At 36.0% G+C, this 27,756-nt stretch overlaps 2 protein-coding genes across 2 annotated transcripts; both read right to left on the bottom strand.

Moving 5' to 3' along the window:
- Window positions 1-23: 23 nt before the first annotated feature.
- LOC129741074 (uncharacterized) lies at window positions 24-26,985 on the bottom strand. Its single transcript, XM_055732775.1, has 7 exons — window positions 26,824-26,985; window positions 26,517-26,754; window positions 26,322-26,455; window positions 14,368-14,418; window positions 4,424-4,664; window positions 4,210-4,343; window positions 24-406 (listed from the first exon to the last, which is right to left on the bottom strand). Exons 1-7 carry the CDS (start codon window positions 26,891-26,893, stop codon window positions 105-107), a joined length of 1,170 nt encoding a protein of 389 aa, XP_055588750.1. The 5' UTR covers window positions 26,894-26,985; the 3' UTR covers window positions 24-104.
- On the bottom strand, window positions 14,069-14,433 carry LOC129746071 (uncharacterized). Its single transcript, XM_055739517.1, has one exon. The coding sequence runs from the start codon at window positions 14,368-14,370 to the stop codon at window positions 14,116-14,118; it is 255 nt and encodes an 84-aa protein (XP_055595492.1). The 5' UTR covers window positions 14,371-14,433; the 3' UTR covers window positions 14,069-14,115.
- Window positions 26,986-27,756: the final 771 nt, after the last annotated feature.

Genomic DNA, 27,756 nt, shown 5'->3' with positions numbered 1-27,756 from the left:
TCTCAGGGAATAAAACAAATTCATAAACCTATTACCCTACAGCTTTAATTCTTTGGAATCGATTGAATAAAGTTACACACGTGCACTCGACCCTCAACAAACGCTTACGGAGGCAGCAGTTCCAGAATTTCCGAGCCCCTCACCACAGTATTCGAGATGTCGGTCAGTGAATCCCGCAGCTGTTGTTCCATCGATGGCCTCACTTCCTCCAGCAGCACGTGCGGATCGGCGTTGATGGCCTGGTTGCCAATTTTCTCCAGGGCCGGATCGCCGTTGAACAGATTCTTCAGATAGAACTCGGCCTTGTCGAATTTGAATTTGATCTCCAGCGGACGGTACTGCATGTAGTCTTTTCCGTCCTTGGTGTCTGCGAAATACTGCAGCTTGAGACTGACCAAGGTGTTGCCTGAAATAAATAAAAAAAGGAATTTATATCTTCGATCTTGAATTTTCAAAAAATATTATTTGAAATTCAATCAATTTAAATTGAGAAATCTTCTGAATCAAAGCAATCGTAAGATTGTAATTAAACCACAGTATTCCAAAATAAAGATCATTCGATTGCTTCGATTCAGAAGAGTTATTCAACCAATTATGCTAACAAAACACATTTGAATAAAATCTTGCGAAACTCAGTACTGTGTAGAAGATTTTTTTAAATCTTACACAATTTTGACACTTTTGACACTTTTGACAATTTTGACAATTTTGACAATTTTGACAATTTTGACAATTTTGACAATTTTGACAATTTTGACAATTTTGACAATTTTGACAATTTTGACAATTTTGACAATTTTGACAATTTTGACAATTTTGACAATTTTGACAATTTTGACAATTTTGACAATTTTGACAATTTTGACAATTTTGACAATTTTGCCAATTTTGACAATTTTGACAATTTTGACAATTTTGACAATTTTGACAATTTTGACAATTTTGACAATTTTGACAATTTTGACAATTTTTACAATTTTTACAATTTTTATAATTTTAACAATTTTTACAATTTTTACAATCTTGACAATTTTTACAATTTTATCAACTATGGTTTTTAAAATTTAATTTGTTTTAATTTAAATTGTAAAAATTGTTATAATTGTGAAACTTTTAACGATTTTCACAGTTTTTACAATTTTTATAATTTTAACACTTTTTACGATTTTTTAAATTTAAACAATTTATACATTTTTATCAATTTTAGCTGTTTTTAAAGCTTTTTAAATTTTTTTTTTCAATTTTGACAATTTTTATTTGTTTTTTCAATTTTTCTCCATTTACCAATCTTTTCCGAACAAAAGTGCCTGATTTACTAGTGAGTACTGTATTTGAAAATTTTGTGTTACAAAATACTTTTGATTCTGATGATCAAAAATTAAAAAAATCACATTTTTCTCGAAAATTCTTAAAAATTTAATAATTAAGCAATCCTGGGATTTTTTTTAAATTCTTAAATTATCTATGAACCAAAAATTCCCAAAAAAAAAAAACTAATCTTACATTAAAATTTCAAAGTTCTCAAAACTTTGAAAGTTTACAAATAATTCTTATATTTGTAAGGATTTTTAATTTATTTTTGTTTTAAAACTTTAAGATTCAAAAATAAATTTCTTAAATACTCTTAAATTTGAATACTTTAGCACTCCACAAAATATCAAAATCATCGAAATTATCTCTGTTCCTATTATTCTTATTTTTTTTTTAATTTTCAAAAAAATTTAAACTCTTCTTTCTTTTAATTTCTTAAATCTTGAAAACCTCCACCTTTTCAAATTTTTTTAAATTCATATTTGTCAAATTTCTTCAATAACCTTAAAGCCCTTTATATCGTTAAAATTTTTAAAGCTCTCCAAATTTTTAAAATTTTCAAAACAAAATTGTCAAAATTGTCAAAAATCTTAAATTGCCAATGCCCTTTAATTTTCCAAATATTCACACAATTTTCAGAATTTTAAGTTTTTTACAAATTTAAAAATATACGAAATGCCAAAAATAGCTCCATCATCGAAGGTTATATTGGCAAAGAAGTTAAATGAAATGAAAAAACTCCTGACTCCTGTAGAAAAATCGGAAATGCGTTGGCCTAGAAAGCCGGAGATTGCGTGTTCAAACCTTGTACAATGTATTAGGTATTTTTTTCGACATATTCATGACAAAAGTTTTTCCATTTTCTTCAACTTCTTTGTCAATCTAACATTTACAGATGGACTCATTTCAAATACAAAATATCCAAAATTATATGATTTGCCAAATTCTTCTACACTTTTTCCAACCATGATCCTCAACATGGTTACAATTGTCAAATCTATCGAAAATTCAGACAAAGAGATTCATAATATATTAGAATTTTCTGTAAATTTTGTCTTGTCATTGAAATTCTTAAATCAACTGATAAAATCTTCAATCAAACAAAATCTCTAAATAAAGGATTATTTTTACATTCCAATATTTTTCAAAATGACAAACTTTTCAAAAAAATTAAACTATTTGAATAACTTAAAACTTTAGACATAGTCAAAGTATCCAAAACTCTCATAATTTTTATGATTCAGTTTTTGGATTTTTTTTATTCCTAAATGAATATTAAAAAAAATTAAAATTTAGATTCGCTAATCTCCAAAAATTGAAATCATCAATTTTTAAAATAATTCTCAAAACATATTGATAAGTCAAATTTGATCTATGGAAATTCTCAGACCTCTAACTTTTCATATTTTCAAAATTTTTGAAATTAACTTTCGCAATATTTTTAAAGTTTTAAAAGTTTCTTACATTTTTCAAGGTTTTTCATCATTCCAAATGCTCTTAAACATGTCATAATATAGCCCAAGTTCTCAAAAAATTAAAACTCTCAAAGCTTTTCGAATTTTAAATTTGATTAAAATTGGCATATTTCCAATACTGAAAAACCTTTATCATCTAAAAACCAAAAATTCATATCATGTCAAAGTGCCGCAAAATATTTAAATTTGAAAACTCTTGAAGTGTTCCAGTTTTTTTAAAAAATTTCTCATTCTAAAAATTGATAATTTTCAAGAATAGATTTTTCAAGCAATGGCTATATCTAAATACAAATTTGTTCAAATTTTCATAATAATCATGGTGCTCAAAATTATCGACAGTCTAATTGGAAACTTCTAAATAATCTTGAAAATTAAAAAACATCTTAAAATTCTAAGAAATACACATTAAAAATTTTCAAAAACCTTAAATTTTTTGGAAAAATTGAAAAAAATTTATTTTCTAAAAAAAAATTTAAATTTTGAAATCTATAGAAATTATAGACTTCATAATCAGAATTTTTCGAATTCGTTGAACTCTCAAAATATTCGAATTTCGCAAGTTCTCAAAACTCGTAGACTTGCTAAAAATTTCCAAAATTATGAAATTTTTTAAAACCCGTTTAGTTTTTCGAATTTTTATTCTTCAAAATAAATACAAGTTGTCATATTTAAAATTTCAAAGTTCTTGTTTTTGTTTGCGTCGATAGAAAAAATAAGATTATGTTTTTCTTCAGAGAGGTTATCGCAGTTTTATGCTTATTCATTTTAATTTGCGATTACCTCCTATGAAAGCAGCTTTAAAATATTAAATATTAATCGTTTTTTTTCAGAAATTAATCAATCTAAGGAACAATAACCTTGAAAACAAACACTTTTTAAAGCATATTTGAGAGTTAAATAGTTTTAGCACCATTAGTTTTGTTTCGAACAGTTAAGTGCTTCGATTCTAATTTTTTGAGATTGATATCTCAAATTTTGCTAAAGTAATGGCCAATTTTTCTGTACATTTTCACTTTCAAAATTTTGCAAACTAAGATGCATTCACAAAGAACAAAAATTTGAAAACTTCTGCAATATAGTTTATTATGTTCAAACATCAATAGGTTTCAAAAATTTAAATTCTGTTTTTATCTTTTTGAAACACAAGATTATAGTCTGGATTTTTCACTAGATTCTTATTCAATTATTGTTAGAACATTTGAAAACCCAAACCTCAAATTTCCTTCAAAAATAATATTCTGTTCTTCGACTACCTACATTCGAATAATAATTTCTGATTTTTGTTGATTTGAATGGAATTTTAATTGAACATGAATAAATAATTGAATTTGGTTTCGAACATTCTAAATCATTCAACGAACAAAAATTTTAAAAAGGTGATCAGTTTGTCAGTAACAATTCTAGAGATCCGAAGGTTACTCACCTAAAGTCAAATTGAAGTCTCCTTTGCCTGAAATTTTCAGCAGCAGTATGTTCATATCCAAATCGTACTTTCCGAAAACGAAAAGCTTCGGTATCCTCACAGTGATGTTAAACCTCTTTGCCGGAATATCCTTTCTGTTGACGAAACAAAAAACAACAACACATTTCACTTTTCATCATCACACACAATCAGTCCAAAAAATGTCCACAATTACTTGATCTTAAGAATCTGGAACGTGCTCACTCCCTCGATGGTTACATTTCGCAGAAAACACCGGAAGCTACGCCCATGATCGATGTCCATCTTATCCATCCAGTACGGATCGAGAGGAACGGCTACGCGATCCTTGCCAAAATTGCCGGAGGCAATGTTAGGCCTTATCTTGTCAACCACATCCGCGACACATTCCGAAAATTTCGGATCCTCCGTATGACAAACTCCAGACAGCACTTCCGCTATTTTTGGGAGAAACCAACTTTTAAGCACTTTCACACCTTTTTTATCCGGAAAATTTGTCACTCTTACCAATTTCCGCCCTGCTGTCTCCCACGCTGAGCGCAAGGATCAACGAAATTGAAACGATGGTCGAAGCAAGGAACTTCATTTTTACTTCTTCCGGGCTCCTTGCTTGGCAACGGGATCAGATCAACTTGCACTGGTATCTACTTCCTGAATTCACCACCTCGCGGAGCAGAGGCAACAGAACAAATAGAGCCGTTTCGCCGATTTTTATACACATCTCCCAACGCGCGAAGTGGCGAGATATCTGTACCACGATTATTTAGTTAGGCCGACCGACAGGTTAACTAACTAAGTCTATCTCTACTGACTACTGACTTACTGACTGTTGTTGATGTTTTTGTTGATGCTTCTTGTTGCCGCAGCACATTTTCCACCACTCGGTGCTGCCATTTTAATGCACATTGTTAGTCGGGTAGTAAATCAGGGTGAGAATCAACAGCGGCGACACTCCTACGAGTTCTGGTGGTGGGCACCCTCGCGTTGGAGAAAAAAAAATGTTAACAAACATGTGTGTTTGTAGTAAACTTCCCTCTTATTCCGTGTGACCTTTAACTTGCATTTATTGTGACTTCCTTGGTCGAGTTGCGTAATGGAGTTTTCCTCGGGTGCTTTTTGCAAAGTTAATTATGAAGTTTTTATAGGCATCCTTAAGCGATGATAAAATCGCAATCTTTTTTTGAACAGAAAAGTATCAAAATTTAATAAAAAAAATAGAACAACATGCAACACTAGCCTTGACTTACAGAAAAATAAATCAATCATTAACAAACCATTCGAAAACTTTCCTCTGAGAATGTTACACGTCAGTGATAAGCCATTTTCCTACGATGTCCATTTTGGAAGAATCAAGTTTTATCCCCACAGTGTCAGTCGTAGGAACGACAATATGTCGGTGGAGTTATCTTACCCACGCACTTGAAGCATGATTTCAGGTTACCATTCAAGCCTTCCTAGCATTTTTCCGTACGATGGACGTGTTCTTGATGCTGTAGCTAAAAAAAGTAACAATTGAGAATAATTAAATAATTGAAATAAGCTCATTCTGATATCAAAACTCAACCAAACCAATTTATTTATCAGGTTTTGGACCCAGCAAGCTACATAGTAACTGATGCTTAGAAGAATAACAAAGTTAAAAAAACGAGATTGGGAGAACGATAGTTCAAAGGCTTTAGCGACCAAGGTGGTCCTTATTAAGGAAAGAACCTGGCGCGCAGTGAAAGCGAAAAACGGCCATGAAGATCCGGGGGTGAGCGTTGAGGTTTCCTAGCACAGGTCACGATATGTCTAACCGTCGACCCGAGTATCTACGGGTTGGTCAGAGTTGCGAAGACGGCAAGACGGCTTCAAAGCAGGTACGAGGACAATGGTTTAACCAGAAAAATCGGTCTATAGCAGAAGGTTGGTTGGCGAGGAGAGTGAAAAAGAGGTGATATGCAAATTGACGTAAAAATATTTCACTCTGACTCTGAATCCGCCACTCATCTGTTACAGTTGATTTTTAGAACTTTTATAATGGTGTGATTTGAGCAAAAATACAGTTCAAAAAACCACCCCTAATCAAAAACAAACCAAGAGTGGACTTGTTCGACCAGATTTGGCCCACTGTATCGAACTTATTTTTGAAAAATCCGACAGCCCATAGTTCTCGAAAAAAAGAAAAAAAACCGGTCCTGTCATCGATAATTCCGGAGGTCAGTTGGGTTTTGGCAAATTGGAGAGAAAAAAGTGTGGTGCTCGGTCGTTAGTGCGGAGGCTTTTGGGCCTGCGGGTCTGCACCCGGGGGAGAAAGATTCGGAGCTTTTGCTCCACACAGAGAAGATGGCACAGATGGCCACTGCATCATCACCGGCTTCGGAGCCAGTACATTGACAGTGCCGTCAGGATAAGTGGGGCGTCGGCCCACGGCAATCAACAACTCCAGCAACCACATCCGGCACGGCAATGTCGTGCGTCGCCATCGGTGTCGATACCAGCCAAACCTCCGACTGCATGGGAAGTGCTGCACCAGCAGCAGAAACGACAACTCTAGCAGCAACATGGCCAGGCCGTCGAGCGTCTCGGAGGCAAGTACGAGGCAGACAGTGGGACCATGCATGGTTCCCCAGGAAGGTGCCAGTCGGACGTGATCCGTAAATAGAATTTGAATGAAACTACACTCTAACAAAAAATTATATCAGTTGATGATCTGACGTTGTTGAGATAACACATATATCTCATGAGCTCTTCAACAATAAAGTGCGGTTTTGAGTACCCTAACCTTAAAGTTGATCGACCACGTGTTCTACGATGGCCGACGGTTTAGTTAAAAACACGTTGTCGTTTCTGTTTCCGGATGGAGCACCAGGACCAAGTTTGTACGAAGTGGCCCGTTTTGAAAAGCGTTTGCAGCAGATAAGCTATCTATGGAATCGACATACAAGATAGCAGAAGAACGCTCGCTTTTCATAAAGTTTAAATCGGAAGAAGCTTTCAAAGATGCGGTGGCGCAAAATCCACAGGATCACATTTTTGAATATTCCACTGGAGAAACTGTTACGTTGAAGATGGGTGTTGCTGGAGGCATCACAAAGTATGTAAGGATTTTCGATTTACCACCGGAGGTTACCGATTCCGACATAACCGCAGTTTTGTCAAAATATGGAAATGTGAAACGACTTGTACGGGAGAAATTTCCAGCCGATCTTGAACTAGATCTTTTCACCGGTGTCCGAGGCGTCTATATTGACGTAAAAAAAATAATTCCAGCATATCTCTACTTCCTCAATCGAAAGGGTAAAGCCGTCCCTTTCGATTGAGGAAGTAGAGATATGAAGGCATAAAGCAAAAGACACATTCCACGCGCTTGTACCGCTCAAAAGTGATTTTTATCCGTTCGCGTATCAAAAAATCTCAAAATTGTCTATAATTTTGATAATTCAAATCACACAAAACCAACGGAAAAAAGAGAAAAAAGTTTTTTTTACACATGTTTTAGATGATTTTGAACATCAGTTTTTTTTGTTGAAAAAAGTGGTGTTTTTGACAACCTTTACAAAATCATTAATTTTAATATATGGATGAATTTTTTTTGGAAATATTTTTAGTATGTTGAGAAGCCAAAAAACACGGCTTCATTTTGTAGAAAAAAGAATTTATTTATATCCAATGTGGTTGGTATGAAAAGCAAACAAAAACAGTCGCAAATGAGTGAATTCACGTCACAAAAAAAGGGAAATTTTTAATTTTACGAGAAAACTCTGAGTTTTTTTAAATAAAAAAATGAAATTTTCTTTGGAAATGATAAGACGATTCTAAAACTTTAAAATTAATAGAAATCGGTTGAAATCTAGTTGAGTTACAACAGCGCGAATGAGTGAATTCACGTCACAAAATGTGTTTTTTGTTAAATTTTATACGAAAAATGTGCTGTGAAAGCTGTTTTGACCCTCAAGATGGTCGGATTTTTACAAATCGAGCATAATTTAGTTGATTTTTTTTAATAAGTTCATTATTTTGAAATAAAAATACAAAAAGATTGAAATAAAAATTAATTTTTTTTTTTTTTTGGTGAATCTTTAAATGAAGGCAGTAATAATTTTAACATATGATCCCTCAATATGTTGCTATTTAAGTGATAATCAAAATAAGGAAAAAGTTAGGTGCAGATACTGAAAATTGATCATTGTTAAAGACGAAACAACAGAATATCGTTTTTGAAAGTGTACATAAAATTTGAAGGCTCCAAATAATGGTTCAGTATAACCACAGGTATAACTATTCGTGACGTGAATTCATTCAACTACCCTGTTCTGTTTGAACTGAGTGAATTCACGTCACAACTTCAAATAAGCATAACTTCGTTCGTTATTATTCAATCGAAAAGCTACGTACATTAAATTGTGGGTAACTGTTTTCTTTACAACTCATTCGAAGACACCAATATTCTATTTCCACAGAGAGAACAGGAAATCAAAGATGTATGTACTAAAGTCGGAAATGGGTAATTCTAGCGTGAATTCACGTCACAAAAGTAATTAATCACAACAAAAACAACTTAAATTTTAAAATGACCAAATTATATTCATTTTAAAGGAAATTCAATTTGCGACCGTTTGTTACAATTTTTTTCATTTTCAAGTAAATTGGTTGACTTCTAGAATGATAACAGTGCAGAAAAGTCCGGAAAAGCGATTTCACGTCACGGTGGAATGTGTCAAAAGTGTTTCCTTTGCAAGGCTGAGGACCACCTAAAGGTTGAGTGCCCTCAGAATAAGAACAAAGCCAGACCAAGCATAATTTCCAACAAACGAACAGAGAAAATTCCAGACGATAAGGTAACTTTGGATAAATACGACCTAGGAGCGGAAGCTGAGTGCAGTTATTCGGAAGTTCTTAAATCTACGAAGCAGAAGAAACCAGAATCAAGTGCGTCACTCAACGTGGTCCAACCGGAGTCTCGAAAGTCATCCAGTGAATCAGACGTTGAAACGGATATGGTAGAAGTCGAAAGTGGAAAAGCGTGTTTGAAAAGGCAGCTCTCAAAGGGATCTCACGGAAGTTCGACAAATGGTACCGATGAGGAAGGGCACACTCGCACTTCGGGAAGAAGTAGGAGCCGTCGCACAAAAATGAACACACTTGAGAAAATCTCCACAAAAGTAAGAGTCCGTGCAAAATCGTTTATCGAAGCAAGGTTTAGAAAAGTGTCGAATTAGTTAAGATTAGATACTTCATAGAAAATGTAGTTTGTGACATAGTATTATTGTGAAAAATTTTCAAATATATGTTTTCAATTTGGAATAAATAAAAAGCAATTTGAAAAGAAAAAAAAATTATCGGAATAGTCGGGAGATTGGGTGGGTAAAAATAAAACCTGGCCAATAGTAAAATTTACCTAATTCTTTCGACTCCGAACCTTCCGTTACACATCTTTGCCGGAATTGAAAAAATTAGGTCCGTTTCTAACATGCAGCGTATTATCGGAATCGATTGAAAAACTAGACGCCCAACTAACGTGTGTTCCAGGAATGAAAGGCAACCACAGTAATCAAAGGATAGAAGAACTCACTGTGCGTTGGAGTCGATTCACACGGATTTGTGTGGCCCCATCGAACCGAAATCTACCGAAGGATGTCGATATTTTTTTATGTTTGAAAGGTTTTCATATGTGATTCTTTCACATTAACTCATCAACAATAAAGTCAACAGTAGAGAAAAGAAAGAAAAGCTTAGAAAAATAAAAAATGTAACATCCTCACCGAGATTTTCTGCTTTTGTACCATTTGATGTTTTTTGCACCAATAAAGTTCCAACAAGTTCATGTTGAAGCATAGGGATTTTCAGTACATTCTCACTAAACCCAAGCCCATATTCCACAACGTCACGTTTAAACTTTTTGTTCCAGGAACAAATTCACCACTTAACCCGGACATTGGATGATTTGTGTGGGTTTTCCACTTAACCCAGACGCCATACATTTTCACAAACAGATCGCCCCAATTTCGGAAATTTTCAGATTATCCAAAAATCAAAACAACCACACACTCACGACGCCGACGAACTGTCTGACATAACGGGGGAGAAAAAAAATTATCGCTGAATGGCGGCAGAGCCTCTTCATAAAATGATCACTTTGTTGTTCAAAATTTCCTAGCTTTTGGAAATCTGATGAAAGAAAACCTAACAGTAACTTGCAGATGAAACCAAACGACACTATAAAACAAATAGAATAAACCTTCGAATGGCACTCGAAACAATAAAATAATGCTATTAGTAACCGCGAACGTAGCGCACACAAAATCCGAACCGTACTCCGGTCTCCCGAAAGCGAATCGAAATCTCACAAGATTCGTCCAGCAAAACAAAACATCAGTTGCATTTCTTTGCTAGTAATTTGGATGCATTTCAATCAATTTTAAAATGTTTCGATCGTAACAGAAGTCCCGAAATAGTTAAAATTCACAGTATTTTCTAATTCGCGAGAAAACAAACGGGAGAAACGCGACGGCGAAAAAAAAAACACATCCATGCTCGGGCACTTGCTGCGATCCCCGGAGAGTGGGCCACTTTTTTCTATCCTACCATCAAATTACAAAGTACATTACAAAACATGTTGATTTTAGGTTAAGTTACTTTTATCTATTTGCTTGATCTGCGCCCTACCTTACTCGAAAAGAAACTTCCAGATTCAAGGCCAAAGTTTCCAGAGAACGTTTTTTAGCCCGACGCGTCTTGGATCTCCCTGATCTTACGAAACTATCCTCGTCGGTGTTTACTGAGGTTGTAGAATCATCGGAATGTGTTCATTTTAGTCCACCGTTTGTGCTATCAAAATTCGTCTCCATAACGCCATTGTTTCCGTTGAAACTTTCAGGACAAGCATTTTGGAGCGCTTCTTTCAACTTTGAAGATGCCTCCACCTCAACCTGACTCACTTCCTCTATCCCCGCCGGCGTTTTTCGCATCGACACCGATTTAACTGCATTGGAATCCTCACCAGCTACTTTTAACGATGAAACTGAATTTTGCAAAGCTGCTTGACGTTGCTCCCATCTGCGCTTCCCGCCTGTTGTGCTTCTTGACCTGTTTTCTTTACTTGTTCCAGATGCTGCTTTTTGTTCTGTGGACAGTCCACTGTGAGATGGCCTTCCATCTTGCAAAGATAGCACCTCTGTTACAAGCCCTCGTAAAAATGAGCCCACGCCGGTTGAGGAAATAAAGCCTAGTAGGTATTTCCTATTTTAATTCAATATATACCCCTCGGACTCCGGTAAACAAATCTAATTCGAGATCTGCTGGAAATCTTTCAGGAATCACTCTTTTCACGTTGCCATGGTTGGAAAGCACCGCTATTATATCCGAGTCTGAAACCTCCGGAGGAAGATCAAATAGTCGAACATATTTTGTTATTCCTCCAGCAATGCCCATCTTTACTAACACCTTGGCACCGTTGAAATACTCAAAATTATGCATCTCTGGATTTTGAGCTAAAGCCTCCTTCATATTTAGATCTGTCTTGAATTTTATATAGACTGACCTTTCATCGGCAATTTTATAGTTCGTTACCATTGTAGTTCTGTCGGCGTCAAATGCTTTGACAAATCTAGCCACCTCTACAAGAAATGGACCAGCAGCACCGTCCGGAAAGCTAAACGATAGCGTATTCTTAATGAGGCTGTCATCCATTCCGAACACGTGATCTGTTAAAAAGAGGTTAAAGTGGTAGAACACAACCAAAAAAACTTTTTTCAGAGCTTATACGAAAGTTCGTAAAAACCGAACAAAGTCTGGTCGTCAACTTCGCGTTAAGTAAAAATTTAGTTTTATTTGATCAATAAATAAATTTTAGAACATGAATTGAAATTAAGACTTATTTAGACTTAAAATGAGAAAGTCATTCATTTGCATTTTGGGTTTTACGGCTATTTGCATCTCGCTAAATTACCGTTCATGCAAAAATTCGCAAAACAACAATTCGGCGCAGTGGTTGAAGCGACCTTTTGTATTTTCCCGTAAAGTGCCCCGGAAAGTGTACAAAAGTGAAAATATTAATCGGAGGTCGTGATGAATGGTAGTTTTTTTACTATCTTGGTACAATAGAGGCCTTCAATATGTAACTAGGTAAGTTCAATTAATGTTAATTTATGCTGCGCAAAATCGCAAATCATCAGTCTCATATTTTACAAGTAATAAAAGAATGAGTACTAGGTTTCAGATAATTTTTTGGATAATTCTATTCACTATCATGAGTAAACAACTTAATAAAGTGTAAAACGGACGGAAGTTTATGTTTACAATTTGAACTCGATCCACAAAACCAAAATTGTGATTATGATACTAGTAATAGTTACTTGGCGATACTTTTATATTGGAGCTTCTAACGTCACCCACCTCTTTTTTTGTGTTTTTTCGGTTTATTTTCATTACTTGTTTACTTACATGTCGTTTGTGTTGACTTCCCTCCACAAAAAAAAAAAGTTCAACAAAAACTTCTACGAACGTGTGTTGATGTTGCTCAAGCTGGCAAACATAAAATATTTTCCCCATACAGACCCGCATAACGTGTAAATAATTCAATTGCTTGAAGACGTCTCTAGAATGCGAAAGCGATTGTTATCTATTTAGACCTGTTTTAGTCTATCAAAATGTCGATCAAGGTTTTTTGTCAGATGGATAAATTTGCTTGCTACATTGAGTGTTTTACTTCGGATAATACAGAAACCCCTACTGTAACTTAAATTAGTGCTGTAATTTATGTCTTCATAAAAGAATTATTGGCAGAAGAGTGGTGCAATTGTGCACTTAAATTGATATAATCATTCCTTTTGTTTGCGATGCTATAACGTTTTAACTTGTTAGTAAACGAGTTCGGAAAATAGTTCGTTTGATGATATCGATATTTTTTGAACATCCATAATACTCCTTGGATAGATAAGGCAGGAAGTTTATTAAACTTTCTAAAACACTTTATATTCTCGAACTGTGTCTTGCCCACCCCCAGTCTTTTGTCTTAAACTTCACACGAACGTTTATAGTGCAAACAACAAACGTTAATACGGATCATTATGGCCGATACTGTCCGGTATGTAGTCTAACGGCTATCTTACGGAGGCTGCTGCTTCTAGCTAAGTACGGGCTACTAGGTAATTCACTAATTGACACGGAATCCCGGTCTTTGGGTATCCGAGTGATTCTGGTTCTAGGGAGCTCCGTAGATCTGCAGCAGCAGTAGTAGCATGACGATCCGGCCTTTTAAATTGGTGACGACTATTCTCGCGCATTTCCATATCTGGGTACTAAAACGGGTAGGGTAGGGTCCGTTTTACTCGAGCCGGCTTCCTACTTAATCGATGGAAAATGTGGCCGTTTGACAGGTTTCGTTCAAGTTAGTTTTCTCAGTAACTGGTTAGGCTGAAATTGGCAGCAGCTTTTATTGACTTACCTACTAACTGACTGGCTGACTGGCTGACTGGCTGATGATGATCGATATCGGTATCGCTCCGGGAAGATCAGTAATGATCGCCGAGGGCCCTGATGTTCCTGAGACACGGATGGTGATGATTGATGCCGTATATCATTAGATTAAATTGTGTAAGTCAGGCAAAATATTTCAACGCTTATTTTCAATAATTTAAGCTAGTAGAATAGTAAACAAATTCGCCCGTTGAAAATAAGGGCACGTGTAGGAATTTTCTTTGTTCAACCGATGAGTATTTACTTGAGAGAAACAATAAGATTCAGTTCATTCACAATTTTGAACATCCTTGTTCCCACTTCAAATATTAGAACAAAAACCCAGACATGAACCTCAAACATGAATGTGATAAAAAATGATCTAGTTAAACGTTAAACTACCTTTTTTTTTTATTTAATTTCATTAGCGTATCGTGCAAATCTTCCTTCCTACGGTGGTAGCAATTCCGATTCTTCAGCACCCACCACAACACTGTTGGAAATGTCCGTGAAAACTCGGGCCAGATTTTTCTCAAACGCCGGCTTAACCTCATCCAGTAGGATGCTGGGATTCTCATTGATCGCCCGATTAGCGAATTCACCCAGCTGGGGATCACCACCGAACAGATTCGTCAGATGGAACTTTGCCTTCGGGAATCGCAGCTTCAGCTCAACCGGTTCGAATCGCACAAAATTTTTTACCATCCTGCGGGGTGACTTTGTACTCCATCTTCAAATTGGCAACGGTGTCATCTGGAATGATTCAAGTGAAAAAAAAAATTTCATCTGAAATTAAGTTGTTATCAAGCTCGTCTTTGTCAATCAATTTCAGTAAGTTTCCGAACCAATTAAGTTCTAAGATTGAATAACCCGTTGCCCCTCGGTAGTTTTAGCGATCGCGTCCATACATTGTGTGTAATCGGACTGGCTGGAGGGAGAAAAAAAACCTAAAGCACATTCCGGTGAGACTTAAGTATAAGTTTACAATACGGTCCCACAGCTACTTAACTAATTATAGTTGATGATAGTAATTTTTAAATCTATCGCTCTTATGTGATCATATTTCGCTGACTTAGTATGCAAATGGTCTGTAACGAGTAGGTAGCTTGACAAGAATGTGCAATCAGTATCAAAAACAAATCCGTTGATCAATTCAATCATGATTCTGATGCGTATCGGGATCAATTTGATATTGTGGACACTAATGATTATTTGAATAACATGGCGATTTTTAACGCAGATTCTATCTTTCTAGTTCAATAAAGAATATTTAGTTTTTATTTTTCCAATTGTTTTCAAAATACGAAAATAACTGAAGCTAAACTAAACAAAAAGCACACTTTTGATATCGATCTGTACAGCGTTAAACTGATCCTTAAATTCAAGTGGGAAGAAATTGGTTTCGAGACTTAGCAAGGTTTTTTTTAAAATGATAATTGATAAAAATCAAAGCACACGCCCGAGATAGTAATTGAAACTTTAAACGAACTTTGAACAGAGTATTGACTTCAACACATAATATCGTTATATAACAAGTTGCAAATAAAGATTTTTTTCAGCACGGGAGGTAAATTTAGCTATAGCTATAGGCTTGCCGAGTCTAGTGCTGAAAAAAAAAAACAAGTTTTGCTACGAGTTGCATACAAAATTCTTGTTAAAAATTCATTAATATACCCTCAAAAAGCACATCTAAACACATAACCGCATGTGGACGACCATGCCAATGACCGAAAATTTCTGATAAAATAGTTCGTGGACTTTACATTTGCAAGCAAAAAAAACAATGTCGAAAAGAAGCACTTTTTGAAACTGTTTTCAGTGTCGAAAAGTAGACTTTACAAATTTTTGAGCCACTTTTTACAGCTTTTATAAACTAAACAGTTGTCTTCTAGAAGTTACGGTCGTCAGACTATACATAACTGCATTCTACAGATCGATTTTCATTTCGTTACAGGGTGTTACTTATTGATTTTCAATAGCACACATTTTTTCATACTTTGGCCAGGATAGGCTTATCAACCGGTGTTCATTCTTTAACAAGACTCAGTATTTTCTTTCGCAAGTTTCTTGCGGATATTGCTCACTCTGAGGCGCCATCAAAGGGGTTCTCAATTGATTTAGGAAAAGGCAATAACACTGGTTTGGAAAAGGTTTGACTCATCTTACTCCCTTCAAACTGTTCAAACGAATAAAGAATCCTGAAAAGGTACCTACCTAAGTAACCTACTCATGTTTCCAAATTTGCCGAGATACTCCGGCTGGCTTGAACCCACATTCCATTGTATCTCAGTTTTCGGATCGTTTGATGTCCTGTTCATTCCCCCCCACTAAACCCCATAATAGAGTTAAACTATTTAACATGAAGTTATTTATATAATTGATTAGAGCATGTTCACTGGTGTTGGGAAACTTTGTCACTTTTAGCCCATTTTGAAAATTTTGCCATACAAAAACATTTTCAAGATCTGTGGCCTTCAAGTTTTTAAACAACACGTGTTGTAGTTTCGCATGCTTTGATGCAAAAATAGCAATATTTCTATCACATACGGCTGAAATAGAAACAGTGCTGTAAAAAAATACGCCCAACGATCTTGAAAACATTTTTGCATGATGAAATTTTCAAAATGTCAAAATATCTACCACTTTTTCCCAACACCAGTGAACTTGCTCTTATTATTTAAACTTACCCCACCATCAATACGAAAGAAATTATCACGGATACACGGATCTTTGTATAGCAAACTAGTAATCTTGCAGGTCATAGTAAGCCGTGATTTCAACGACAACAGTTTCCAAGGCATCGCAAATTTTGATTTCATGAAAGTGATTCTCTGAACAAGCAAATGTCCACACATACTGTTTCTATACTTGAACCACTTGAATTCTTGACTTGCCTTGTGAGCGGTGAAATTCACTGCCACTTAATCATCGTACATACATACTTCCATTATCCGCTAATCGCGTTAGAGTACCTTCTCTAGGCTCCTTTGTCTCTTCTCTATCAGCGAGTCAATTCAAAATAATTTTTCAAGAGTCACACTTTTGATTTTCAGCCCATTTTCGGTGAAATCCAGGAGAGTACACATTCGAAACCGATGGAGACATTTTATTATTGAGTAATTTTCTTTTTGGCCAAACTATTGGCGGACTTTTCTTAGGAAACAGCGGCAGATTTGGGGGCAAGTCACTAGTGAAAATGGCTCACCCACTCTGGGGAATAACTTGTTTCACTCATAAAAATATCTCTATCATAAAATGTATTGGTCGCCGATGCATGTTGTAATCTTCCCTATCAACCAAAAGAAATCCGCCCGAAAACACACTCAAAAGTAACTTTTAAAACATGTTTTATGAAATTTTTTTTACGGAGCTCCAAAACGATGTCACCATTGCATCCTATATAGCAGAAATACGTCGTTTAATAACAGAGATACTTACGAAAAAAAAAACAGTACACAGCAAAAAAAGTGTTGCGATATTACATCAAAAACGTGCACATAACTTGAGTCGCAAAAGGACTCTAATATTACATTATATTGATGTAGGTTGTGAACTACATCTAAACGATGTAAAACAAATTACATCAAAAGACAGTAGACAAATTCGAGCGCGATAGCTTAGAGCTTCTAATGTACCTGAATGTTTTGATAATTTCTTTATTCTACATAAACTTGGTAATTGTTTCCGTTTTTTTACTTGGAAGTCAAATTTAAGACTCCGATCTTAGATATGGATTTGCAAAAATATGAGGATCAGGAAATTGAATGAGATACAAACTGAGCAATTATATTGAAAATGTTGGCAGGTAATTTATTTGAAAACATCAACATACATAATATTCTTATTTTTATCGAGAACTGCCCTTTATGGGTTGTCTTGATACTCTCTGAGCAGTTCACTAAACCTTTTAGAAGAAAGGCTCCCGTGTCACACAAATCCAGCAGAACCTGAGCTGGACTATGAAAATCCTGTCAATATATTGCACTTGAATTTCTGATAGCAGTATGAACTTCCTTCCCTTGCTGGGAATTTTTCATCGAAAACGGAGCAAAATCGCCAAGGCACCGTAGCAGTAAGATTTGAGCCTGTTCGAGGTTCCCAATCCTCAGGAAGAAACAGCCAGAGTGTGTTTTCCATCCGTAACAGTTACTTCCTGAAAGAATGTATTGAAAATGAGCACATTGTGGATAAACAGGTCGGCAAAAAATACTCACCTTATCACCCGGATGGTTTCAAATCTATTTATATTTTTATTCACGCCGGTGTCCTTGAGCTAAATTGTTCTAGAAAAAAAAATAGAAAATGAGACCTTGTTCGAAGGTTTTGCTTATTTTTTCTGAGAAGATTGATAATACTCACCAGAAAAACAAATCTTTCTGAGCCTCGCAATCCTCCATCTACTTTTTAATATGTATTATGTGTATAGCACCAAACCGAATAGCGACAGAAGGACTAGCGACGCTTTTTTACTAGCGAGATTCCTGTCATTCGCAGGTTTGTTATTCTTTTTTCAGTCCAGTAGGCGATTTCAATGTAGTACTCGAACATTGTTTACGTTATTTACTGTACATTTTCCCTAGGTCATCAGTCGCATGCTTCAAGTTTCCTAGGAAACTGGCGATGCGTCGTTATTAATTTCAACGTCGCGACGTATGCGACGTGTCGCTAGTAGGCACAGCAGCTTTGATTACTAGCGCTAATATTTTGGATTTTTCCTGCATGCATAATATAACAAATCAAATGTCAATTTGGATGAACGTTGACTACTCGATGCGATATTACACTGCTGGTTATGATATTACACAAATGGACTTACTTGCATGGTGCACATAGAAAAGATGTAATATTATAACGATTATCCAAAAAAATACATCGGTTGGCTTACATCTTCATAAATTACATCGGCCAGCGTTACATTTTTTTTTTTGCTGTGTATGTTTGAGAAGACTGATCCCAAACTTTTGGCCGATGCACCATACTGCGGGTTGATTCCAAAAGTTTTAGACGACAGCTGAGTAGATATTTGGTTTATTTTAAGTACATTTCAATTTTTTGCACAAAATTCAGCAAACGTAAATCGTGTGTTGTCAGCCTACTTGGTTGAACAATTCTACTGAATCAAAGCAATCGAAAGATTTCCTTTAATTCAACCACGGTAAAAGAAAAGTTCTGATACCGGTATTTCGATAACAAATTACACCTAGGTCTTTTTTTACGCGGTTATTTTACGCGGTTTTTTTTTACACGGCTTTTTCTACACGGTTTTCGGGAATTAACACGGTTTTTTTTTACACGGTTTTCGCGAATTAACACGGTTTTTGAGAGAAAATATTCTAAGTCCTTTTCATTAGACACTTAGAATCTTTTTGAAGTTGGGAAAATCTTAGCTCTGAGACTAAGAACGTGAAACATGAGACCCCTGAGACCTGAGACATGAGACTTGAGACCTGAGACCTGAGACCTGAGACCTGAGACCTGAGACCTGAGACCTGAGACCTGAGACCTGAGACCTGAGACCTGAGACATGAGACCTGAGACCTGAGACCTGAGACATTAGACCTGAGACTTGAGACCTGAAATATGAGACCTGAGATCTCAGACACGAGACATGAGACATTAGACCTGAGACATGAGACCTGAGGCTTGAGACATCAGACCTGAGACTTGAGACCTGAAAAATGAGACCTGAGACCGCAGACACGAGACACGAGACACGAGACATGAGACTTTAGACCTGAGACATGAGACTTGAGACCTGAGACCTGAGACCTGAGACCAGAGACCTGAGACCAGAGACCTGAGACATAAGAGCTGAGACATTAGCCTGAGACATGAGACCTGAGACATGAGACATGAGACATGAGACATGAGACATGAGACATGAGACATGAGACATGAGACATGAGACATGAGACATGAGACATGAGACATGAGACATGAGACATTAGACATGAGACATGAGACCTGAGACATTAGACCTGAGACATTAGACATGAGACCTGAGACCTGAGACATGAGACATTAGACCTGAGACCTGAGACCTGAGACCTGAGACCTGAGACCTGAGACCTGAGACATGAGACATGAGACCTGAGACATGAGACCTGAGACATGAGACATTAGACCTGAGACTTAAGACCTGAGACATGAGACATGAGACATGAGACATTAGACATGAGACATGAGACATGAGACATAAGACATGAGACATTAGACATAAGACATGAGACATTAGACCTGAGACATGAGACATGAGACATGAGACATTAGACATTAGACATTAGACATTAGACATTAGACATTAGACATTAGACATTAGACATGAGACCTGAGACTTGAGACATGAGACATTAGACCTGAGACATGAAACATGAGACATGAGACATTAGACATTAGATATGAGACATGAGACATGAGACATGAGACATGAGACAAGAGACAGTAGACCTCAAGTCTAATGTCTCATGTCTCATGTCTAATGTCTAATATCTCATGTCTCATGTCTCAGGTCTAATGTCTCATGTCTCAAGTCTCAGGTCTCATGTCTAATGTCTAATGTCTAATGTCTCATGTCTCAAGTCTCATGTCTCAGGTCTCAGGTCTCATGTCTCAGGTCTCATGCCTCAGGTCTCATGTTTTGTGTCTCTGGTCTCAGGTCTAATGTCCCATGCCTTAGGTCTCATGTCTAATGTCTCATGTCTCAAATCTCATGTCTCAGGTCTCAGGTCTCAGGTCTCAGGTCTCAGGTCTCATGTCTCAGGTCTCATGTCTCAGGTCTCATGTTTTGTGTCTCTGGTCTCAGGTCTAATGTCCCATGCCTTAGGTCTCATGTCTAATGTCTAATGTCTCATGTCTCAAGTCTCATGTCTCAGGTCTCAGGTCTCAGGTCTCAGGTCTCATGTCTCAGGTCTCATGTCTCAGGTCTCATGTTTTGTGTCTCTGGTCTCAGGTCTAATGTCCCATGCCGTAGGTCTCATATCTAATGTCTAATGTCTAATGTCTCATGTCTCAGGTTTTAGGTCTCAGGTCTCAGGTGTCATGTCGAAAGTCTCAGGTCTCACGTATCAGTTCTCAGGTCTCATGTCTCAATTGTCAGGTCTCAAGTTCAAGGTACCAGTTCGCAAGTCTCAGATCTCAGGTCTCATGTCTTAAGTCTAAAGTCTCAAGTTACAGGTCTCAAGTCTCAGGTCCCAGGTGTCAGGTCTAAGGTCTAAAATGTCTAGTTACATGTCTTATTGTTACAAGTTTCAAAGCTGCATAAATTTAAAGGTCTTTTTTTACACGGTTTTCCGCAATTAGCACGGTTTTTTTTTGCACGGTTTTCGGGAATTAACACGGTTTTTTTTTACACGGTTTTTTTTTACGCGGTACGTATATCAGTGTAAAAAAAGACCTTGGTGTACTAACTTTTTCAGTGATCGTTTTCGATTGATATCAATCGAATTATCGATTATCGATCGAAAGCTCTTGATGGGGAAAAATACCTGCTTTACATCAGCGGCATCAAACTAGGGAACTTTTGTTGCCTATGATTTAATAACTGTTTTTGGATGATTTTGGCGTCCTGAATCCGAATCATTTGCCAAATTTTGTCTATCAGCTCTTGTTCCAGTGGTAATTTTAAAATTGATACAACTCTTGAACGGACTTTCTTGGTTTAGGAAATAATTGAGTCCAAAGCATTAATTTGGACTTAAAATTTAGAGTATAAAATAAAAACCCTCAACTGCGCAACATGCAACACTTTTCAACTTCAATGGCTTCTAAAAAATTCACGTCCACAGATAATCATACCCTTTATACCTCAAAAGTTTTAAGGTTAGTGGGACATCAAACTGACGTAGTCAGAAAAATTATTGGTTTCTTCAGTTATTTTTATTTTACTTTTTTTTAACATACGATTTTCTCTATAATTAGAAATAGGGGTAAGTTGCGAGCGCTGATGTGGTCTAGCGGATAGGCTGGCGCGAGTCTGGTAACCCAGGCGTACTGGGTTCGATTCCCGGTATCGGCAAGAAAAACTTTTGGGTTCGGATCCCATAAGTTGCCGACAGGTAAAATGTGTTTCATTGTATAAATAATTATATATTTCAGAGGGAATGCATCTGGGGTAAATCTGAAGAGACTATTGCAAGCGGAGTGGATTGCCAACCATTGTAGGTCTCTGAAGGTTGGATGCCTTCTCTCGACGAACCATCGGCCGTGGAAGCCTGAGAAGCAATTCGAAGGCCAAGCCACACAGACATAGGCAGGACCTTGCTACCGATGGGGGAACCATACATACGTACATACATAATCAGAAAAAGGGGTAAGTTGTAACAAATTTTGATTTTAATAAAAAATCTAATGAAAACGTATGTACAAATGTATAGTTTTTGATAAATTGTTGAAGCCTAAAAGCCATAACGCATAAAGACACCAATTGCAGTAATTTCTGGTTCTGTTGAAACTAATTTTTACACTTTTTCTGAACAAAAAGATATTGCGTACATTTAGGGGTAAAAAATTCTACTAGCTGAAATGATAAAAATAAATGTTTGGATGAATGGAATTTCAATGTTGACAAATGCGTGATGGATATGGAAATGAGATTTACAAGGTGTCTCTTTAATTTGCACCCAAATGTTATTTGACATTTTCTCGAAGGAATTTCATAGCGATTACATTCACAAAATCCAAAAAGGACATGATTGCGACGGTCGTTTTCGAACTGATGAATGTCGCTCTAATCTTTGGAAAAATGTCAAATGACATTCTGACAGTAATCATCCCTGGCCTCGATTAATCACGGAGTAGAAACCATTGGCGACGTGGAACTTGTTCTGCTTAGCCACGCCAGCGATCATGGAATTCGAAATGAACAGGTATAGTTTGAAAACAAATGTAAAAAAACGAGGTTCGGCTAAAATCGATTTAAAAAAAACTCTGTAAATGAAGCGTTTTGAGTTCAATGATTTAAAGTGGATATGAGTAGCCAATCGAGCTAAGCTAAGCTAAGCTGAATCGTATGAGAAAAATGTATTATTTTTTCGAATTGGTGTGATGATCATGAATATGAAAATGGTTTTAGTAATCAATTCCCTTAGTTATTTTGCATTTTTGGTTTTGTTATTTATTTCCCTAAATTTTAATTCCGAAAACTCCCTCAACTTCCTCATTCAAACACAAAAATAGAGATGTAGCTGTCGTGAATGGTCGATATTTTTTTCAATTTCACTTGAATACGCTCGAATAAAATGTTAACTTCGCGAAAACAAACTATTCTTTTTAAGCTCTCTTTATAGACTGATCTATCCATCACACGATTCACACGAACCTCGAGTTTTTCTCCCTCATTGAGGCACGTTGGTTGTTGATGATTCTCTCTCTCTCAGCTCTTTAGTTATTATACTTTTCGTTCTCTTTTACGACTTTCTGAACGGAATCTCGGAATGAAGCTTTTAATCATGACTTTTTATTTGAAAGGTGTCATTCATTCATTATCACAGTGTGTCACGATTGATTTAATATTCATATTAATATACTGTCACGATATTTTCCACGGATGTATCTTATAAACTGTACATCATTATTTTGATTATCATATACCATTAATATTCTCTACAGTAGCTTACAGAAAAATTAAAGTTAATCATTTCTAGAAAGTAGTTCTCATCAAGTTTAATATTTTAAACACTCGTAATAATTCTTTTGCCCTCTTTGAAAATTGTTCAGTTGAAATTTCCAAGATCGTAAATGAGTCAATCAATCATTCCGTAAAATATTATCAAGTTTGATAAGTAGGTAACATATTAAAAGAGGATTTTGAATTTTCCAGATGCATAAAATACTAAAAACACGTTCGCCTGATGTAATGAAATTCGTAAAATCTTAGTTTGAAATGAAATATGTAATCAACATAAATGTTGAAGATGAAAATTTTCGGCCTTATCGACCTTATTCTGGGTTATTGAAACATTTAAAAATAAGTTCTTTTCTTTTCCAAAGAAATAAAAAATATATTCTGCTAATGTTAATATGTTCAAATCTTTCACTTCAACATTATGCAAGGTATTCATATAAGCTTGATGCTTTAAGCCTTAATCTTATTTGCATTTTCTTGGGCCGATGTTTACTCAATGGGCTCAATCATTAAAATCAAACTATTTTGAAAGGTTGATGATCCAAAAGACAATCCATGTACTTGATGATAAACAAAAACAGATTTAACAGAAATATACAAGAGTTAGAAAAAAAAATTCTTCTGTTACTAACGTGTTTTTTAATCTCATGTTAAATGGTCGTTCATATGCTTTTTTTTTTATCAAACAACAGCAATAAATCCTTTAATGTGACTCTTTTGAATTCTAAAATTTAGAAAATTTGTAGTTTTTGGCTTTTCTGATTCATAAGGTTGCCGACCACTGGTATGGACGAAGTTCAGCAAATTGTAACATTTATTTAAAATTGTTAATTAAGTTTAGGATTTAATTATTCAATATATAATGTTAATGTCCACTGAATATGAGCGAATGTCAGTGTAGCTCGAAACGTCTGAACACTGGTGAAAACGTTTATATTTTCTATAACTCCCCGAAAAACGTCAAAGAGATAATATATAATCCTGCCATTATGGAAAAAGGCCATGAAATGGTATGCCACTAACTACATTCAGGTTGTGCTCAAAAAAAAGAACTCCCCCAACACACCAGAACTTTGCCCTATCGAAAAATATTAGGCGGTAGTGAAGCAGTACCTTAAGAAGACAAAAAAACGTTATCATAAATTTCTAGAAAAAGATACAACGCCTCGCCGGCAGGGACTTGAACCGGAAAGCGGAAAGCGAAAATTGCGGGTTCGAATCCCTGCCGGTGTGCCGTTGTATCTTTCTCGATATTTATAATATTTATGATATTTAGGGCTTATGTTCTTTCTTTCCCTGATATCTCATGTTTCTCTAATACTTCCCAATGCTTTTAAAAATGAGGCAATGTTGGAATTTTTTAGCCCTAATTTTAAAATTATTGCTTTACGCTGTTTTTGAAGCATCACCATACATATCAAGTTTTATTTTATTATTATCCGTAAATACCAAGAATAACGGTTGTTTTCAACAACAAAAACTTAAATACAAAATTATATTTCCAAAACGCATGTGTATTTTTGAATCAATCGAACATAAAAGTTGAGCTGTAGCTAACGGAAAAATCAAAGTTTATCATTTACAAAAAATAGCTCTAAGATAGCCACTGTTTTGTTATCAAACATCGTAACACTCATTAAGTTTTAAATTTTGAGCACTCGCAATCACTTTTTGCTCTCTATGAAAAATGTTCAGTTGAAATTTCCAAAATTCAAACTTGATCCTCTATTGAAGGAGACTTAACCCTTCGTTCAGGAAGCTCTAATCCTTGGAAAAAAAAATCAAACAAACCCCCAAGATAGAATGTCAATTGGCTATTTTGGTCATGTTTGTTCTAATTTCTCAATTTATAACTGTCAGAAGAAGAAAATTTTAAAACTTTGTCTCAACCCTAATGACATTGCATACTTAACGGCGCTATTTTCTATAATTAAAAGAAAATTAATTATTTTAGCCCTTTCTTCAGACAGTTTTTGTATGAATATTAGTTATTGGATAAATATTAGTAATCTCTTAATCAGCAATGATCGCGATCCATTCAGAAGAAGAATGTACCGTTTTGATCTCTAGGGATCAAATGTACCAATATCTCGCGTAACATTTCATAAGGGCGAAACTAGCAGTTAGCTCGGAACGAGAAAAACGCGTTTGAAATTTCGGAACACCTATTCAAATCCTATTTAAAAAATCGACCACCTTTTGTTCAACAAAATCTAAAAATGTGAATTATATTTCCTTGTTGCTCGATGATTATCAAGAACTTTAACTTTTTTCGCTTTATTTCAGGGATTTTCGAGTTTCGCCCTTTTATTGTTTTCGATTCCAGTTACGCCTGCAAGTTTCGCCCAATTGATCGGCCGTTTTAGTTTTGGTTTTGAAGTTCCGCCCATTCGTCCTACACGCAAAAACTAATTAGGCCGTTTTGTCACACACGGTCAACTCAGTTACGCCTATTGGCCCTACATGAATAGAAAAATTCACTCCATTTTGAATAGGCGTAACTTCACGTTCCAACGAAAATGCATCAACAGAAAGTTTCGCCCAATTGAATTTTATCAATTTTTTGAAAGTTTTAAGTAATTTTAAAATGAAACCGCGTTTAATAGGTAAAGTGCAACCGCGTGCATCCGGAATGACCATTAACTCGATTTGTTTACATTTGGCAGTTTCGCCCTTTTGAAATGTTATGCTAGATATCAACATTTTAGAAAAGCAGTTCAAAGAAAACTGGCGTTCTGTGGCGAAGAAAGTAGATAAAGTAAAGACTGTACAAAAACTGATGCAGGCGTCAAACGAAAGGCCAGAACTACTAAAAGAATGATAGTTTGATTTTTTTAATAAACAAATAATCGATTTACACGCAATTTAGCTTGACCACTTTTTGATCCGAACACTTTTTAAAAATGTTGTAATATTGAAAATGAACCTACTTTTATAATAAATATGACTGTTTTGAAGGTTATTTTTCTTATTAAAAGCTTTTTAACTGAAATGGGCTCAGCATTAAGGCTTTATGCAAATTAAGAAGACTTACTCAGTTGCAAATGGAAATCACCCGTTCCGGCCACCTGCATCAACAGTATGTTCATATTCATATCGTATTTTCCATTGATATTCATAACCGGTATCACCGTCGTTATAACAAACTTCCTTTCGGGTAAATTGTCTCTAAAATTTAAACACCCAATTTTTAGAATATTTTTCTTATAAAATAAATAGTTCAACTAACCGAATTTTCTTGATGTTGAAATCACTCGCCCCCTGGATGGTCACGTTGATCAGATTCAGGTGGAACGTGGGACCCCGATCGATCTTCATCAGGTCGAAGTTCATCGGATCGAGCTTCGGAGCCGGCCGGCCATCTCCGTAATCGCCATCGGCGACGTTTTTCCTTATCCGATACACCACCTCCATGACACACTTTTCGAAATTTGGGTCATTGCGGGAACAAACACTCAGTACGGGGGCTGAATTTTTGGGGAAAATTTCGTTGATTTTTTATTTCGGATGATTGAAATAATATTATGGACTCCTACCTAAAGTTGATTTTCCCGGGTGAAAGTGCAGAACGACAAGAGTCAACACCGTTAGCAGTTTCGATTTCATTCTGGAAAGACCTTGCAATAAAATTGATCACTCTCGAGGCTGTTCTATACAATTAGTGAAACAGTGATCGCTGGGGGCCATCAGTTTTATACTGATAACTAAACCCGTGTATGAGCAGCAGCTAAGCCCATTTCATCAATTACCTCTAGCAGTCCGGGAGACATCGCTTAACCCTTGGGAAATAATCCGAGCGATGCCTGAGGGAAAGAGATGGAGATAGTATGAATATGATAATCGAAAGAAAAACAATTCAATAATAGCTGCTACACACATCACATGCACAAGTTTTCAGAAGTAACGTGCTTTCTGTCATCACTCGGCGCTGTCTACGAAAGATATCACGTCCTTACATATTGTTCCAGGGCAGGGCAAAGCCAGGGTAATTTTTGAACAAGCTGTAGAACTAAACTGAATTGATTTCCAAGATAAGTCCACAGAGATCAGAATATATGTTCCGAAAAACTTAAGATTTTTTTCTCAAATTTCGTATGGCTTATTTGTTAAGTTCTTGTTCGACTAACCCTTTTTCAAATATAACTCCTGAAATGCTTGATGCAACAAATCAGAACTTCTTCATCCCACAACTTCCTCCACTAGCATTCTAAATTGAGTAAGGCTAGATAACGATCTACCGCTAAATCTTTGCTGGCGTTACGATCGCGCGCCGCCTAACAATTGATCTCTCGTTATTTCGTGTTTTCAATCAGCCCAGCTTAGATCGTCGCGAGGAGACACACGAGCAGTCCCAAGACCCGTACATTCAGAAATATTATTCCCGTAAAGTGTTACCGTAACTTTCGGAATCACGACTTTCGTCGCAACTAATCGATTCTATACGTTGAACGACGAAGGCGATCGGAAGA

Source organism: Uranotaenia lowii, chromosome 2, assembly GCF_029784155.1.
Source record: "Uranotaenia lowii strain MFRU-FL chromosome 2, ASM2978415v1, whole genome shotgun sequence".
Lineage (NCBI taxonomy): Eukaryota > Metazoa > Arthropoda > Insecta > Diptera > Culicidae > Uranotaenia > Uranotaenia lowii.
This window is presented reverse-complemented; position numbering and strand designations above follow the sequence as displayed.